The following is a 19,624-nucleotide window of genomic DNA, read 5'->3' on the forward strand; positions in this document are numbered from 1 at the left end:
ACCTATCTCAGTACCCCAAATAGGGGAAATTAAATAATCTCCCACAGCACACCAGATTGTATCTCACGGCACAGTGGTTGAAAAACACTGCCTTATACAACTGCAGTTTTGGGTTGCGGGGGGATATTTTTTTCAATCAATACAACATATGCTAAAATAAAAGTAAAAAGCAGGACAAAAAAAAGAGGAATTTTATGCAATAATATCAATACTGGATATCAATACTGGAGCCATATAATGAATATTATATCGCAAAAATAGCTTTTTTGTGGAAATATGTCAGTTTACACACATCCAAATAAAAACTTAACAGCAGAAGCAGAGAACTGACATGTTTCAGCGTTTAATAAAGGGACAAGACCGCACACATGGTCCAGGGTGTGTTTATGTAGGCAAAACAGTACCTGAGATAGAAACCCCCCACCCCTCCCTTCTTCCCCAGCATCCACAAATCATTGGTATGGAACATTTCACCAGGATTCTACATCTAGAAAAAAGTCAGACTACTTTAATTTTCCAGCCATGAAAAAACTACGCATGGAAGGAAGACTCGTATAAAAACCCTTTCCTTGAAGTGCATACAAATCTACCTGATACAATATTTCATGTAACACCTGTCTTGATTATGTGAGCACAAAAACTAAAACAGGTTTTTTTCTTCTTTTTTTTAGCTTATTTTGCAGGTTATTTGAGGATTCACACAACTACTATTTAAGAAGTACAAAAAGTGGGGGGGGGAAAATGAATCCATTTGTGCAAACGTGTCTACCAGAAATAAAAGAGGAGAATGTGACAATTCTACACTACTAAAACTGGCTTGTCAAGGGTGTCCAAACTTTTCCCGCCCATATTTAAGCAAAGTGTTTGGGGGCTATTTTAATGTTTTTAATTTAGTTAACAGGTAGGAACCCAACACAGGTAGCTAAAAAAACAACAACCACACAGGTGATAAAGCGTACTATTAGTAGCGTTATTAATATCACCAATTGAACTATTGCGCTCTTTTTTTCCCCAGCATTTTTCTTATTTAATAGTATTTTTCAAAGAGGCCAATAAAAAAGTAGCCCCAGCGCTTCACTTTGGACGCTCTGGGATAGGCAGTCAACTTCCAACGAAATCAGACAAACTTGTTACTACGTCCATCAACGTGTGCACTTTTCCTTTTTTGTCTTCTAACACAAACTGTTTATGGCAGGGAAGCTGTCAGCTATGACGCTACCCAGTAAAACCCTTCAGTCGGACATCATTAAACGGCACATGACTGATTTGTCGAGCTTTGTACACCGACGGTGCGAGGTGAATACAAACATTTAAATAACCTAAAACTCCTAAATCTTATCTTTCACACTTGGTCTAAAGACAGTCTTTGGATCACACAACATACAAAAAACCCTTTGGATTGATTATTTTCATTATTATGATTTTTTTTTTTTTTTAATAAACATTTCTGATAGAAAAAGAAGGCTTTTCTAAATCAAAGCAACACTAGTAACACAACTCACAGAGAATGAAGTATTAGGAGTCGCCACGCACGAAACCCTCGCCAGAAACGGCAGCAAAAGGGTCCACCTTGTTGCTGGCACGTGATCCACCCTGGCTGGAGACGGCCAGGCTACAGAACAGCAGGTCCATGGAGGGGAGTAAAGGGTTTAGGAGGCTGACGGGGCAGAAGGCGGAGCCCCCATGGGGGGTAAAGTTGACCTTGTTGGGGTCTGGGCAGGAGGAGACCGCTACCACTGGCTTGGGCTGGTTGCAAGTGCTGAAAAAGAGCAGAAAAAAACGTTATCTTTATGTTATATAATGCCATGGGTAGAAATAAATGTCATTTTATTAATACTAAGAACATTTTAGATTAGTGCTTTTTGGGTAACTTGCTAAATCTTTTTTTTGCAAGAATTTAATTGCAAACATATGACTTGCCATTTTTTGGAGTATCATGTTTTTCGGACCATGAGGCGCACTTAAAATATTTTTATCTGCGCCTTATGTATGTATCGTATTTTCCGGACTATAAGGCGCACTGCCGATGAACGGTCTATTTTTGATCGTTTTTTTAAATGTAAGGCGCACCGGATTATAGGGCGCATTAAAAGAGTCATATTATTATAATTTTTTTCTAAATGTAAAACACTTCCTTGTGGTCTACATAACATGTGATGGTGGTTCTTTGGTCAAAATGTTGCAAAGTTTATGTTTTACAAATGATCTTCAAGCCGCTTTCTGACGGTCGCTTCCGGATGCGCTGTTTTGTGGACGGTCTTATTTACGTGGCTCACCTTCGACAGAGTCTTCTCCCCGTCATCTTTGTTGTAGCGGTGTAGCGTGCAAGGAAGGGAGTGGAAGAAGTGTCAAAAGATGGAGCTAACTGTTTTAATGACATTCAGACTTTACCTAAATCATTAACGGAGAAGCATCTCCTCATCCGGAAACAACAACACAGAAAATGTGTCCCGTGAAAAACCATCTGACCGGAACTCTCTAATAACTAAAGTTCCTTGGGTGAATAATGTAAACTCACTACACCGGTATGTTTTAGCACTTTCATGGCGAGTTTACTGACAGATACAAGTAAGAACTTTACACTACTTTATATTAGAAATGGCAACAGTGGAGGATGAATGTCCCATAACAAAAAGATAGAGAAAAAGAAGAAGCTTATTGACTACGGCGTCGACACAGACTACAAAGGCAGACGTGCGCAATTTTTCAGGATTTATGCAGATCCCAAATACAGATCAGCAGGTACCAGAAGGTAAGAAAAGTTGCTTTTGCATAATATTGCGAAATAAACCCCAGATAATATGTCTTACCTTATACACACACCATAATAATATTCATATGTTGAAAACATCAAACAGTGCAGCCTACACTTATCTCTTATGTTTGACTGCCATCTACTGGTCACGCTTATCATTAAACCATGTACCAAATAAAATTGCTTCGAGGTGGGTAAGCTCAAGCAAACGTAATCCTTACATTAGGCGCACGAAATTTGATGTCAAGTTTTGAGGGGAAAAAAATGATTTTAAGTGCGCCTTATAGCCCGGAAAATACAGTATTCATTCTAGTTGTGGTACATGGTGTACTGTTAAGTGTGACTAGTAGATGGCAGTCGCCCGTAAGAGGTAGGTGTGTACTGTAGGTTGATGCCTGTTCAATAAAAATGACACTAGCAAGTACAGGTAAAAAAGCAAGACCAAAACTTTGATGTTTCATTGAGAATATAAAACATTACACACAGGGCTCAAAAATCTGTCAAAATATTTTAGTACGATGAGAATATAGAACATTACACACAGTGCTCAAAAATCTGTCAAAATATTTTAGTACGACTCGGGTAAGCTACAAAGCTGCACCGCTTGATGGGTTGTTGGAGCATTACTGCCAGGGCTGCAACTAACGATTATTTTGATAGTCGATTAGTCAACGATTATCTTAACGATTAGTCGACTAATACTGCATAATAAAGCGTACACATATTTAATGGCTCTTGTTTTTCCATTGACTTCTAAATGCAGCTTAAGATATTTTAGGCATGTGCTTACCAACAACAAAGATGACAAATCATTCATACATTTTTATTCATACTGTAACTGTGCTGCTCATTCAGCTGTTACAAAAATGTAAATGATTATTAAAATGTAGTCCATTTAAAAGAAAGGAAAGGCAAAGTGCTAAAAAAAACCCAATTAACCTTGTTTATGTATTTTTTTAAAATTGGTTAAAATAGCAGCAATGAAAACAAAAAATCTTACTTCCTCAAATAGTAATAAAGCATTTTGTGATGTTTAAAAAGCCGCACACTGGAATGTACTTGATGTGGGATCTGAACCGAGGATGTCATTGTGGCTTGTGCAGCCCTTTGAGGCATTTGTGATTAAGGGCTATATAAGTAAACTTTGATTGATTGATGTTGACTATTGATTAACTCCAGGCAGTTTTAGCCCTCTAATAGACTCAATGTGTAGAAATAAATTAATTCTTAAAATGTTGGCTATTTAATAGATTGTATGTGTAATCTTATGATACCTCCGCATTGGTGCCTGTCTGTCTCACCCTGTGTGCATGTTTATGCACGCGCAATTGACGCTGCTTTTAAACGTACTAGAATTGATGTAGACAAACTTTAGCTGGCTGACTTTGGCTAAAATAATAGTTATTTTTCATACAACTTCGTCTCACTCTAACCGAGGTTGTGTCCGCATCTTCCCTCCAAATGTCCGACATCATGCCTCAGCTTTAAATGCTCGCGTATCACAGATGTACTGCCATAAAAACAAGGTCTGCTTTGCAAAATCAGCAAGGTATTCATGTTTTTAACAAGAGTTAGAGGAAATATCCTCAAACTTTACATGTTATCACTGGCGATGTTTTTGCGAGTGACCCACTTTCGCCCGGCAAAACACGAGTGATGACGTCACGATTACTGTCGACAAATATAATTGTCGGGGACTAATTTTACTGTCGACTCAGCATTGGAGCAACTAATTTACAGCTACCGACGTCAGACATACTGTGCTTCAACATAAAGGTATTATTATGGTGTGTGTGTGTGCGTATAAGGATTCCAAAACGGCACCCGAGGAGACATTATCTGGCGTTTTGTTTCGCCCTATTATACAAAAACAAATTTCCTTACCTATTGGTACCTGCTGTTGTGTATTTAGGATCTGCATAAGTGCCAAAAAATTGCGCGCGTCTGCCATTGTAGTCTGCACCATAGTCAGTAAACTCCTTTTCCCCCTCTATTCTCTTTTTGTCAGGACCGCATCCTCCGTCGTTGCCATTTCTAATACAAAGTAGCATAAAGTTCGAATTTAATCTGTCAGCTATGGAAGCGCCAAAAACTACAACAAAGATAACGGGGAGAAGACGCTGTTGAAGCATAAATAAGACCCGCCCAAGAAAGGGTGAATCCTGAAGAGAAGATCAGAAAGCGGCTTGAAAACGCTTTTTTATGCAACATAATTTATGCAAAATGTTGACCAAAGAACCACCATTACATGTTATGTAGGCCGCAAGGAAGTGTTTTAAATGTAGAAAAATAAATCATAGTATGACCTCTTTAATCAGGTGCGTATGAAAAAAGACCTTTTAATCAACAGTGGGCCTTACAATCCAGTGAAAATATGGTAATTTAAAAAGTACTTCTTAATTGTTTTTAATTCAATATTTTAAACCTGACAAAATGTGATAACTTTTTTAAACATCCTATATTCTTTTTTAATATATATTTTTATTTTATACTTAAAAACATTTTTTGATATATATTTTAAGTTAAAGGGGACCTAGTGAGCAAAACCAACTTTTCTGACCCATTGGTACCTGTTTTTGTGCATTTCTGATTTGCATAAGTCCCGAAAACTGGTAATCAAACCATGGAGGAATTGCAGAGATATTTACAAAACAATCTTGCCTTGCTTAATACTTCTTCCAAACGAGTTGTTTGGAATTTTCCCCATTTTTGACGTTTTTCCCATTGGAGACGTCACTCTACCTGTGGGGCAGATTGGCTCGTACATGTACATGCATCCTCTGCTGTTACCATTTCTAACACAAAGCAGCGTATAGTTCTAAGTTATATATGTCAGTAGGGACGTATACCGAGTAGTGGTATTTTTAGGTACCGGTTCTTAATTGGGTCGGTACAAGCGGACTAATTATACTGCTATCGGTACTTTTTTATCCAGTTGACTGTCGTTTATGACACGTGCGCACTGAAACATTCATTCAACCACCCCTGTAAAGCATAAAAAAAGACACGGCGGAACAGCCAATCGGAGTCGCAGACGTAAACAGAATCATAGATTTACGTGTCAACGTAATAGCGGACGGAACCAATATTTGCTAAAAACAGATTGTAAATGTGGAAAGTCGCGAAAATTGTCGTAATGTGACCGAGATGCTGCCATGAGAGGAAAAGGGGGAAATTGTGGTTACCATGCACTTGACAAACACGCAACTCCATGGAGCCGTGCCAGCCAGGGGCCGGCTCTCTATACACAGCCCTGCGCGGTGCACCCTTCTGGGGCCATTTCTGTGCTTGCATCCAAGACACACGGCCACCTCAAACTATCAAACTAACTCCAAAATACAGAGCCAATCATTTCTCAAAAGACTTCTACGTGTTTCTTTTGCAAATATGACTACTTCCTTGTCACCATAAAGCTGTGTGAAAAACACATGCTCCTACTGCAGCCAGTTGTGGACATGACCACCGATTAAACGTCTTCATTAAACTTCTAATACTATAGTTAAATGGGTTATGGTAAATAGGTTATACTTGTATAGCGCTTTTCTACCTTCAAGGTACTCAAAGCGCTTTGACAGTATTTCCACATTCACCCATTCACACACTGATGGTGGGAGCTGCCATGCATGGCCCTAACCATGACCCATCAGGAGCAAGGATGAAGTGTCCCGCTCAAGGACACAACGAGGTTGGTAGAAGGTGGGGATCGAGCCAGGAACACTCAGGTTGCTGGCATGGCCACTCTCCCAACCGCACCACGCCGTCCCCCAAGTAGTAGTGTAGTAGTGTAGTTGGACCACCAATGTTTAAATAAGTGGTGCATCTTTCGTTTACTCGGAAACATGTACACTCAAATGTATTAGTACATTGCTATTGTGCTTTTTCTTATTTAATTGAATTTTTTAAATTCACTTTGAATGTTGTTAAAACACTGAACTAATTCCTAAAATATTTGTTTTTAGTACAGATGCTATAAAACTGGCAGGTTAAAAAACAATGTAAAAAAAAATTGTGATATTAATGGAGATCGGATGATTTTTTTCCCCCACATCACTCAGCCCTATAAGGATGTGATAATTGGCTTGGAGTAATCACAAATAAAGAAGCAACACCACACAAAAGTTTGTAACAACAATATTTCCTCCTCAAAAGACTCTCAAAGTCCAGTGTTTAGCGATCCATTAATCCACAGGCCAGTATTAATCCATTCAAATAAGCAACAAATTTAATATAATAATCCATTAAGTTGCTCAAAGGCTAGACAGCATCCGCTGTAAGGTCTCTAGTCGCTGTCGGACGTCACTCCATTGCGCCGTGTTTGCGTGGCATCAAAACACATCTTGCTTAACGACACACCCACCTAATATGCTAATTGACCGTATTGATTTATTAGATATATTTGATACATCGATGTACAGTACCCTGTAAAAGGTCAGTGCTCTGCCTACATAAATATTATTTCCATCGGAGTGTAATTGTCATGAATAGAAACGCAGTGATGACTCGGTGTGGTCTTCACAAGATGTTGACATAACTTTATTACATTGCAAACACGGTTGACTTGTTTAAGAATTAAAAAGCTGGTGTTGATAAAACACTTCTCTGCTGTGATATGTTACATGATGTTAACCTCTTGTGCCAATGAAAATTGTAATAAAAATGCATTTTGAAAATCTTTATTTACACCAATTACATATAGTACCGATAAGGAATATCGATAAGGGTATCATATCGATAAAATCTTAACGCTATACATCCCTATCTGTCAGTAAACCAGATATGGAAGCGCTAAAAATCGACAGGAAGAAGACGCAGTCGATATGGAGGCGGGTGTTTACATTTTTATTAACACACATGTTAAAAATGCAATTTCAATGTTGATGATGTCCATTTATTACAAAAAAGATTAATGTTAAAGCAACAGAAAAATTGTGTTATTTAAACTGTTTTCCCTAAAATATGCATTGAGGGTATGAAGTGTGTTTTATCTGATTATTCGATTAAATCGACAAACTGATCAAAAGATTACTCAATTATGAAACTAATCGATACATGCAGCCCTAATTACATTTAAGTGATGTGTGCATTTTGCATCCCAGCAAATAGGGGGCAGTATTTTCAATCTTATTAGGTTATTTTCTAATGAAATAAATAGGTCTACACTTACTCTTTATCATACCTGTTCTCCTCCCAGACTCGGATCTTTTCGCAGCCCTCGGGGGGTTCTCTCTGGAAGCAGCAGCTCTTGTTGGGGCCTGGCGAGGAGGAGATGAGCAGAGGCAACGAGAGGTCGGCCTCACTCAGGGATGAAACCGGAGACAGGAGATCCAAGCCTGATGTTCAAAAATAAAATAAAAAAATAAGACACGATGCCACAACGTAGTTTTAGTTCATCACAAGATGGCAGTTAGTTTTGCCCCGTACCTTGATGCACGTTCACAGGGGCGTCCTCGGATGTGGAGCATGGGGAAGATGAGGCAGACGACGACGGCGAGGGAGGCGACACGGAGGCCGGGTCGCTCTGAGATCCGCTGCTGCAGCTCTGAGGCGGCACGGGAGCACGGTGTCCATCTGGAACCTCCAGGAACTGTAAAGATAGATAGATAGATAGATAGATAGATAGATAGACAGTACTTTATTGATTCCTTCAGGAGAGTTCCCTCAGGAAAATTTAATTTTTATTAAAAAGACAGGAAGTCAGGGACTGGCGTCACCTACTGAATGCGGGTCGATGAACACGGCGTTACCTGGTGCTGCTGGTGCGCCGGCTGGCAGATGAACATGCCCTCCAGCTCCTGGTTGAGGCCTTCCACGCTGCAGCGCAAGGGAGGGACCAGCGTAGACAAGGGAGCCAGCGGGATGGGAATGGGCTGGGTCTGGTGACACAAACATGTTTAGGATTATAGAGAAATCTTCAAACGGGCGCCATTTTAAAGGACCTCGAATGTGCGTTTATTGCACTGGGCGTGCTTCTGAAGCAAATTCCATGGCGTGACAGGGCAGGATTTTCATAAAGAGCGCTTCACACTGTTTGTTCTATTGAAAACGAAACAATCATGCAACAGCTGTGCTGGAAAGCAGAAGCCGCGTGATTGTTGTGTCCTTTCTGTTGCTTCAGCGTTTGAGCACTTTCGTTTCCTGTACTGGGCTGCACCATTTCATCGCTCCGATGGTGTCAAACCTGACCACACACTCCTTCACACACTCACCTCTTGAAACAAGATTGTTTCTTCATATGCAACTTCCTGCTTATGACTTTGGTTTTACCATCAAAAGATAACTTTTAGCCTCATTCTTATTCTGCAACAAAGTGGATACTATGGAGCAAAAATAGTTTATTAGAAGACAAGTTTTATCCAAGTAGAGACTGAGGGCAGCAAAAAAGTTTGACCAATGAGTATAATACTGCAGCCTCCATATATATATATAGACATGTTTTTTTTGTTTGACATTTTTCCAGCTAATTATTAGTAAGCAATAAGTTTGACTGTGGAATAAAACCTTTCCGCATCCACAGCTAAATGCTTATTTATAGAGATGTCCGATAATATCGGAGTGCCGATAATATCGGCCGATAAATGTTTTAAAATGTAATATCGGAAATTATCGGTATCGGTTTCAAAAAGTAAAATTTATGACTTTTTAAAACGCCGCTGTACGGAGTGGTACACGGACGTAGGAAGAAGTACAGAGCGCCATAAACCTTAAAGGCACCGCCTTTGCGTGCCGGCCCAATCACATAATATCTACGGCTTTTCACACAGACAAGTGAATACAATGCATACTTGGTCAACAGCCATACAGGTCACACTGAGGGTTGCCGTATAAACAACTTTAACACTGTTACAAATATGCGCCACACTGTGAACCCACACCAAACAAGAATGACAAACACATTTCGGGAGAACATCCGCACTGTAACACAACAGAACAAATACCCAGAACCCTTGCAGCACTAACTCTTCCGGGACGCTACAATATAAACCCCCCGCTACCTCAACCTCCTCATGCTCTCTCAGGGAGAGCATGTCCCAAATTCCAAGCTGCTGTTTTGAGGCATGTTAAAAAAAATAATGCCTTTTGTGACTTCAATAATAAATATGGCAGTGCCATGTTTCCATAACTTGAGTTGATTTATTTTGGAAAACCTTGTTACATTGTTTAATGCATCCAGCGGGGCATCACAACAAAATTAGGCATAATAATGTGTTAATTCCACGACTGTATATATCGGTATCGGTTGATATCGGAATCGGTAATTAAGAGTTGGACAATATCGGAATATCGGCAAAAAAGCCATTATCGGACATCTCTACTTATATGTCATTTCCAGCTCCTTATTAGGGGGCACATGTTATCCAAAGGAGACTGAAGGCAGCCAGAAATCTGACTGTGAAATAAAATACTTCATTAAACATCCACAGATAAGACATAGCAATGTGTTTATTTTTGTCATTTCTTACTGCTTATTAGATAAATTTTATCCAAATGGAGACAGAGGGCAGCAAGAAGTTTGACTGTGGAATTAAACCGTTCTGCATCCACATATAAAACATAGCTACATGATTTTTTTTGTCATTTCTAGCTGCTTATTAGTAGGCTAATTTTATCGGAAAGAAGATTGGGGGAAGCAAGAAGTTTGACTGTGGAATTTAACACTTCAGCCTCCACAAATAAGATGAAGCAACAATTTTTTATTTTTTATTTTAGCAGCTTATTAGGAAGCAAATTATTTGGACAGGAGACAGAGGGCCCCAGCAGCAAATTGGAGACTGTGTAGTATAATACTGCAGTATCCACAATTACAGCAACAGTAAGCTAATGTTAGCATGTTTTATTTTTGTCATGAAAAGATAAATTGTATCAAGGATCACTGCAGCAAAGTGGAAACTGTGGAGCATCCAAAGCTTTTTCTAGCAGTCTATTACAAGAAAAATGTAATCCAAAAGGAGACTAAGGGCAGGAAAAGGTTTGACCATGGAGTTAAATAATGCAGCCTCTACAGATAAGACATGGCTACGGGTTTATTTTTGTCATTACAAGCCACTTATTAAAAGACCATTTCCATCAGAAGGAGACTGAGGGAAGCAAGAAGTTGGACCATGGAGCAAAATACTGCAGCATCTACAGATATGACATAGCTAAAATACGTTTTTATAATTTGTCATTTCTAGCTGTGTATTAAGAGACAACTTTTGTCCATGAGGGCCACAGCAGCAAAGTGAAGACAGTGGAGTATAATACTGCAGGATTCAGAGCGACAGGAACACTAAGCTAACATTAGCATGTTTTATTTTTGTCATTAATTTGTCATGAATTGCTTCAAGGATAAAGGAAAAATATTGCTGAAGTAAATGGGGACTGTGGAGCAGACTATTTCTTGTGATATATTAGAAGATACATTTTAGTTGAGAAAAGACTGAGGGCAGGGAGAAGTTTGACTGTGGAATGAAACATAGGACATAGCTACAAGAAAATAGAACATTTACCTTATTTGGCGCTATACGATCAAAATGATCAGAGACTTTGGAATTTTTCCTTTTCCTTAGCTCCATTTAGATCGATGATGGAGACAAAACCGATGTCAAAACACGGCACACTACTCCACCCAATTCTTTTAGTACCAACTGTCACTTATGCTTTCTGACAAACACAGTTTGGCACTTCACAGTCAAATTACACAGCAATTGTATCAGTCACGTGTTTTTTTTCTTCTTAAAGTGACAGACGCATCAAAGTATCAAGGACACAGTATCACTCCTTGTGTTTTATGCCTTAGTATCATTTGACCCAACACTAATGGCGAATGGAGCACACTACTGGAGTATGCAGAGCATTTTATTATCGAGGTCTTGTTGAATGTGCCTAAAAAGTATACATACACTCAAATAGTTTGACCAAATTATTATTTTTCTTTTAACAACTAAAATAAAGACAAAATGTTAGAAAACACACTATTTTGCATGTTTTGTGTTTATTATGCTTCACTGATGAAATTAAATATATTGACATAGAGCTTTTTCATAAGTGTCAAAGCGCTTTACACTGAAAAACCCATACATTGAAGCTTAGTAGTGGAAAGCTTCATTTAAACCAGTGCGAGTGGCACTGGGAGCAAAGTGGGTGAAGTGTCTTGCCCAAGGACACAATGGCCGTGAATAGAAGGACGGAAGGTAGAATTGAATCAGCAACCCTCAAGTTTCTGGACCACTCGCCCTTATGATAGTGTTTTAGATTTAATGGCTAAGCTTTTATTGTTTTAAAATATTGGTTTGTACTGGAGTGCTCTAAGATGGATTTAAATGAAAAATGCATAACAAATAAAATGTATTGATATTTATTATTTCTGGCAGGCGGTGTGGTGTCCTACTCTGTTCAGCGGTCCATGAACATACCGTAAAAACTCCTCCGTCTGGTATTCCTCTGGTTATAGAACGATCACTCCGTTCTAGTAGAGCAGAACTTGTAGGTCTAATGTGAACAACTAAATAACGTAGTTACTCAGACAGCAATGTGTTTATATATGTTTAGATTGGGGTATGTTGTTTCTTTAATGTGGAAATATGTTGATGTGTCTTGTTTTCCTTTTAGCATATAAGTAGGCCTCAGAATTTTTTTAATTTAGGATTTGTTCTGATTTATTCCCCCTACTTTTTAAGGAAACCAATACAAATAACAGCTATAATTCCAAACTTCCATTCAAAAGTTTAAAAAAAATTCAAATTTGTATAATGTTGTTTTTTTTAGACCAGATATAAATTGTACTTTTAATGGAATAATTTTCAAATAATTAAATTGAGAGCTTCCACTGAGAGGCAATATTAGATTCGATTTAGATTTATTGGTCCCCGTGGGGAAATTCATTTTCACTGACCGTACATTTAGACAATAAACATTACACATCATGGACAAAAATAGCAAAAAGACAAAAATATAATGCTTGAATAGAATACTTCTGTTGACAAAAATGTAGCGTTGCACATTACATACAAATAAACAATCTCCAACATTGAGATCAATAAAACGCAAACTTCGGTGTTGAAAAACATACTTCTTTAAATAAAATGTAGCAATATACCGTATTTTTCGGATTATAAGTCGCAGTTTTTTTCATAGTTTGGCCGGAGCGACTTATGTGTGAAATTATTAACACATTACCGTAAAATATCAAAGAATATTATTTATCTCATTTGCGTAAGAGACGAAGCAAATGGCAGCAATCGTCACACACACGTCAGCAATCGTCACTCACACGTCAACCAATAAGAATTCGGCGGGGGAGGGTCATGGCAGAAGTGCAGTGTGGGTCATGGGATGCTAATAGCTACATGCTATATGCTACTGCCGTAGCTATTAAAATGGTAACTTATAAAAACTGAGAAGGACTGAACAAAAATGGCACCGAAAAGGAAATCATGTACTGCAGATTACAAGCTGGACGTAGTGAAATATGCTGCAGAGAACGGCAATCGAGCAGCAGAAAGAAAGGACATACCAGAGGCGACACCGGGGAGGAAGATTTCATCGGATTTAGCGATCGGGAGTGACAGATTGTTTGGTAAACGTATAGCATGTTCTATATGTTATAGTTATTTGAATGACTCTTACCATAATATGTTACGTTAACATACCAGGCACGTTCTCAGTTGGTTATTTATGCGTCATATAACGTACACTTATTCAGCCTGTTGTTCACTATTCTTTATTCATTTTAAATTGCCCTTCAAATGTCTATTCTTGGTGTTGGGTTTTATCAAATAAATTTCCCCCAAAAATGCGACTTATATATGTTTTTTTCCTTCTTTATTATGCATTTTCGGCAGGTGCGACTTATACTCCGAAAAATACGGTACATGCTCTTGTGCTCGTAAAACCAGCAATGACATGACGTGACGACGACGGGGGGGGGGGGGGGGGGGGAACCGGTATTGTTTAGAGGCGGTATAGTACCAAATATGATTCATTAGTATCGCGGCGCTATACTAGTACCGGTATACCCTACAACCCTACCTTGGATTTATCAAATAAAATCGATATATCGCCCAGGCCTACATTTAAGCTAGCGACCTGGCGCCAGTCAGTCTGTGAGTTTATCAAAATGCGGTTATCAATCACGATTTTTCGATAATTAAAATTTAACATCATTATACTAACGTCTGGAGTTTTACCACGGTTATCTTTAATACCCCTGGTATGTCTGGAGAATTGTACACGTTTCAAGAGGAAACCCAAAAGATGATTGCTCTGAGGAGAATATACTAGAGCACGTATGATGTAGGGAAGCATGTCGTGAAGTGGCACCTGAGTGGTTCCTAGGCTACACGTCCCCAGGGTCAGGCCCCGCTGGCGGTCTTTGTCGTGTCCCCCCGAGACGGCAGGTTTGTAGCGCTGGTGCAGCTGTTGTTTTAGTTTGGCGATCTGCAACTGCGAAGCCAGAGGTTACCTTCAGTCAATCACCTTGTTGCGATTTCACACAGTAATCAGCGACGTCTTTGGAAAGTAGTTTATTGATAACGTGTTGAGCAACAACAACAACAAAAACTCACTTCCTGGAGATGCTCGACGCTGCCCCATGATGCCGAGCGCTTGTGGTTGGTGGCGATGCTGCTGCTCGCAATGATGTCATCGACGTCCCTCCTGCTGTGTGTTTTATCTGACCAGGAGTGTGGCGTCTAGGGATTGACAACACTTCATTGGGTACACTTGCACTGCACATTCAATGGAGGACAAAATGAGAAGCTAAAGGCGCAAGCTTGTAGGGTGGAACAAAAGCACTGCAGCAAAGCAAAAAGGAAGTTTGCGCGCAGGGAGGATGGGTGCAGCCGACTGTTCTCACTCATGCTCAAGGCTGTGGTTTGAAGGCCACAAAATATGCAAGCTTATCTTCAACCCAATCTTGCCCTCTGGACGCCACAACAGCAGCTTAGCTTGTAAAAAAAAAAAAAACATTGATTGAAAGCACCGGCTGGTCACCTGACCTGAGTGGATTTGTCCTTGCGACACAAGCCGCCTTCTGGTTCTTTAGGCCAGTGGCCGTGCAGATAGGGCCCGATGATGGCGTCCAGAGACATGGTCCTCCTCATGCCGGGGCTCGGCTGCTGCGGTTTGATCTTTCCGGCGGTCACTGTGGTACAATAAATTTCATATTGACACCAACATTACATTGTGGGTTCTAGCTAAAGTGAGCATATTACACTCCAACACCTCTCCATAAATATCATTTTTTTCTGATAAATATGACCAAGGAAATGACAAACTAATGGTAAAAGGTAATATGGGTGCTGGAAAATGTGTAATTTTTCAAGAATCACATTTTTTTTGGTCATAAAACGGCAGTCAAAAAGAGCTGCTTAGTATCTTAGTATCTGAATTGCTCAATTCAACCTACATTTTTAGAACCTGAAGTACCGCAGATCACACATCTCCCTTTAATATCATACTTAATATAATTTCAATGCAAGGCTCTGCCATAGCTTAACTTGTTCACGAAGGCTACTGTGTTACAGAAAGTCAAATACCCTGAGGACAGCTTTGCTGTTTTTAAAAATGTAAAGGTCAAAGATCCTCTCTCTATATGACCGGACAAGGACCACTCTGCTGTTTTTAAAGACCTACTTTAAAGATGCAAGTCAAAGACCCTTTATATGACAGGACAAGGACCCACTCTGCTGTTTTTAAAGACCGGCTTCAAAAATGCAAGTCAAAGATGGTCTATGACAGGACAAGGACCACTCTGTTGTTTTTAAGGACCGACTTCAAAAATGCTAGTCAAAGATAATCTATATGTCAGGACAAGGACCGCACTGCTGTTTTTAGGTACTGGCTTCAAAAATACAAGACAAAGATCATTTATATGACAGGACAAGGACCGCTCTGTTGTTTTTAAGGACCGATTTAAAAAATGTGTGTCAAAGATCATCTCTAACCTACTCAGTGGCCTAGTGGTTAGAGTGTCCGCCCTGAGATCGGTAGGTTGTGGGTTCAAACCCCGGCCGAGTCATACCAAAGACTATAAAAATGGGACCCATTACCTCCCTGCTTGGCACTCAGCATCAAGGGTTGGAATTGGGGGTTAAATCACCAAAAATGATTCCCGGGCGCGGCACCGCTGCTGCCCACTGCTCCCCTCACCTCCCAGGGGGTGAACAAGGGGATGGGTCAAATGCAGAGGACACATTTTACCACACCTAGTGTGTGTGTGACAATCATTTGTACTTTAACTTAACTTTAAGTATAAGACAGGACAAAGACCGCTATGCTGTTTTTAAAGACAGGCTTCAAAAATGCAAGTCAAAGATGGTCTATATAACCGGAAAAAGACCACTCTGCTGTTTTTAAGGACCAACTTTCAAAATACAAGTCAAAGATTATTTATGTGACAGGACAAGGACCGCACTGCTGTTTTTAGGGACTGTGTTAAAAAAATGCTAGTCAAAGATGGTCTACATGACAGGACAAGGACCACTCTGTTGTTTTTAAGGACAGACTTAAAAAATGCTAGTCAAAGATCATTTATATGACAGGACAAAGACCGCTCTGCTGTTTTTAAAGACCGGCTTCAAAAATGCAAGTCAAAGATGGTTTATATGACAAGACAAGGACAGCTCTACTGTTTTTAAGGATTCTCTATATGACACGCCCGCATTGCTGTTTTTGAGGACTTACTGGAAAAACTCAAGTCAAAGGACAATCTATATGACAGGACAAGGACCACTCTGCTACTTTAAAAGGCCAAACTGGGAAAAAGAAGAAACCTGGGGAAGGGACCGCAGATGCGGGGATCCCATGATGCCGAGTAGGTATTATTATTGAATTGTTACACTAATAAACAATGTGAGAGTCCAGTCCATCGGGAAGCCAACAGATGGTTGGAGAAGGATCTTCTTTCATGTAGACAAGTTGGAAACCAAGAGACGTCACCAGCGGAGCATATTAGAGTGGTCCACCCCGGGTTATGACTTGGAACTGCTAGTGTATCTTCCAGACTCATACCTAGCGTACTAGTGTAGAAGGCCTAAGTATTCGTTAAAAACAAGGCAGAGGTTTTATCTAACAAGTATATTTAATGTTTTTGGCCAGTGTTTGAACAGTCACAATGTGTTTGAATATTTCATTGGTGTAACACTAGATAGAGCCTGGTACCATAGCACAGTTTGAGAATTCCTCTTCTACATGATAGGACTACTTTTATTTTTAGGGACCTGCTTCAAAAAAACGCTATTTAAAAGATCCTAACTTTATCTGACAGGACTGCTCTGTTGTTTTTAAGACCTACAGGTACTTCAAAGATGCTAGTCAAAGATCCTATATATATGACAGGACTTCGGACTACACTTGTTTTTAAGGACCTGCTTCAAAAAACGCTTGTCAAAGATCCTAACGCTACATGACAGGACTGTGCTGTTGTTTTTTGGGACCTACTTCCAATACGCTAGTCCAAAATCCTCTATATGACAGGCCTACTCTACGGTTTTTAAGGGCCTACTTCAAAAAGCGCTTGTATAAGATCCTTTATATGACAGGACTACTTTAAGGACATGCTTAAAAAAGTGATAGTCAAAGATCTTAACTATTTGACAGGACTGCTTTGTTGTTTTTTAAGACCTAGAAGTACTTCAAAGATGCTAGTCAAAGATCCTCTATAAGACAGGACTACTCTTCTGTTTTTAAGGCTCTGCTTCAAATACGCCTGTCAAAGATCCTAGCCCTACATGACAGGACTGTTCTTTTTAGAGGACCTACTTCAGAGATGCTAGTCCAAGATCCTCAAATGACTGGACTACTACAAACAACGCTAGTCAAAGATTCTCTATATGACAGGACTACTCTGCTGGTTTTAAGGGCCTACTATACGGCGTGGCGAAGTTGGTAGAGTGGCTGTGCCAGCAATCGGAGTGTTGCTGGTTACTGGGGTTCAATCCGCACCTTCTACCATCCTAGTCACATCCGTTGTGTCCTTGGGCAAGACACTTCACCCTTGCTCCTGATGGCTGCTGGTTAGCGCCTTGCATGGCAGCTCCCGCCATCAGTGTGTGAATGGATGAATGTGGAAATACAGTCAAAGCGCTTTGAGTACCTTGAAGGTAGAAAAGCGCTATACAAGTATAACCCATTTATCATTTATTTATTTACTTCAAAAAACGCTAGTCAAAGATCCTTTATGTCAGGACTACTTTAAGGACCTACTTAAAACACTAGTCAAATACTGTATAGTATACACTTATCTCACAGTGGGGAAATTGTAAGTCAAAGATCCTTGACATGAAAAGGACTGATAGGCTGTTTTAAGGACCTACTTCAGAGATGCTAGTCCAAAGGCTGTTTTAAGAACCTACTCCAGAGATGCTATACCAAGATCCTAAAATGACAGGACTACTGTAAACAATGCTGGTCAAAGATCCTTTATATGTCAGGACTACTTTAAGGACCTACTTTAAACACTAGTCAAATACTGTATAGTATACACTTATCTCACAGTAGGGAAATTGTAAGTCAAAGATCCTTTACGTGAAAAGGACTGATGGGCTGTTTTAAGGACCTACTTCAGAGATGCTATACCAAGATCCTAAAATGACAGGACTACTTCAAACAATGCTGGTCAAAGATCCTTTATATGTCAGGACTACTTTAAGGACCTACTTTAAACACTAGTCAAATACTGTATAGTATACACTTATCTCACAGTGGGGAAATTGTAAGTCAAAGATCCTTTACATGAAAAGGACTGATGGGCTGTTTTTAAGGACCTACTTCAGAGATGCTAGTCGAAAGGCTGTTTTGAGGACCTACATCAGAGATGCTAGTCCAAGATCCTAAAATGACTGGACTACTTCAAACAATACTAGTCAAAGATCCTTTATATGTCAGGACTACTTTAAGGACCTACCTTAAACACTAGTCAAATACTGTATAGTATACACTTATCTCACAGTAGGGACATTGCAAGTCAAAGATCCTTTACATGAAAAGGACTGATGGGCTGTTTTTAAGGACCGACTTTAAAAACACTTATCAAAGAGTTGTGCATTTTATGTACAAATGAGTATTAATGTTGCACTTGTACACACATATAGTACCTGACTTCCCATCCCTGCCTTTGGTTCGATGCTTGCTGGCCAGCTGATAGGGGACAGTCGCCTTGAGGGGCTGCGGGCCCACAGCAGCTCCACTCCGGCCTGACATGCCTGAAGGCTCGGTGTTGGACCAGCTATGGATGATGATGGTGGTGATGGAGAGAGGGGTGGGGGTGCTCAGCAATGAAATACAACTCTTCCCCCAAGCTTAAAAAAAACTCGACACAAATTTCAACCCCGAATCAGCAGGCAGACATTTTCCACGCGCGTGTAAAAGTCGTCGTGTATGGTGAGATGTTATTTTTGTCTCGTCATCGAGGTTTTTGTCCACTTTTCTTGTCGTCTTCAGTGGCGAAGTTAGCAGCCTAGCCAGCCAAGTTTCTTTGTGAGGTGAGGAGATGTTTCTAGCCTGCTGCTGCTGCCACCGGACAAACGAGGAAGCAGCTCAAGCCTTTCTACGAAAAAGCAGCGTCTATTGCAGCGAGTCCATATTCGAAGGTGGAATAAGTTATTTTGTTCAAGTTGTGTTGGGCTTAAAAAAAAAAAAAAAAAAAAGTTTCTATGTGTGTGTTTTTTTTTTCTTTCTGACTCCAAACACCACCGCCACGCTGGTGTTGGTTTAATTATGTGGGGGGCGGGACTTGGTGGGCTATGGTACTTCCCATTGGTCGGGGTTTTTCGAAGCAACCTTGCTATTGGCTCATTTATCACAAATCAATCAAACCACACGCGATGAGGTTTGTTTTCCACGCCCACTTTTTTTTTATTTTTAACTCTTGTTTATACTTTCTCACAACAT

General features: G+C 39.9%; 1 protein-coding gene across 4 annotated transcripts; it reads right to left on the reverse strand.

Annotated features, from left to right (window-relative positions):
- Positions 1-486: 486 nt before the first annotated feature.
- Positions 487-19,417, reverse strand: LOC133655484 (protein FAM117A-like). Of its 4 annotated transcripts, none has more exons than XM_062055702.1 (8): positions 18,820-19,417; positions 14,731-14,876; positions 14,299-14,424; positions 14,054-14,176; positions 8,500-8,628; positions 8,177-8,339; positions 7,920-8,085; positions 487-1,759 (listed from the first exon to the last, which is right to left on the reverse strand). In XM_062055702.1, the coding sequence occupies exons 1-8, from the start codon at positions 18,932-18,934 to the stop codon at positions 1,516-1,518; spliced, it is 1,212 nt and encodes a 403-aa protein (XP_061911686.1). In that variant the 5' UTR covers positions 18,935-19,417; the 3' UTR covers positions 487-1,515. The 4 variants fall into 4 exon arrangements, with proteins under 4 accessions (XP_061911686.1, XP_061911688.1, XP_061911687.1 ...); XM_062055704.1 differs by having other exon boundaries at positions 7,932-8,085; positions 18,820-19,416; XM_062055703.1 differs by having other exon boundaries at positions 18,829-19,415.
- Positions 19,418-19,624: the final 207 nt, after the last annotated feature.

Source organism: Entelurus aequoreus, linkage group LG08, assembly GCF_033978785.1.
Source record: "Entelurus aequoreus isolate RoL-2023_Sb linkage group LG08, RoL_Eaeq_v1.1, whole genome shotgun sequence".
Taxonomy (NCBI): domain Eukaryota; kingdom Metazoa; phylum Chordata; class Actinopteri; order Syngnathiformes; family Syngnathidae; genus Entelurus; species Entelurus aequoreus.

Excerpts from the sequence above, each read along its gene's own strand:
- LOC133655484 (XM_062055702.1), bottom strand. The coding sequence starts at position 18,934 with ATGTCAGGCCGGAGTGGAGCTGCTGTGGGCCCGCAGCCCCTCAAGGCG. Across the intron at positions 14,425-14,730 it reads GCAAGGACAAATCCACTCAG|ACGCCACACTCCTGGTCAGA; the intron begins GTCAGGTGACCA and ends GTCAATCCCTAG. Across the intron at positions 8,340-8,499 it reads CGGCGCACCAGCAGCACCAG|TTCCTGGAGGTTCCAGATGG; the intron begins GTAACGCCGTGT and ends CTATCTTTACAG.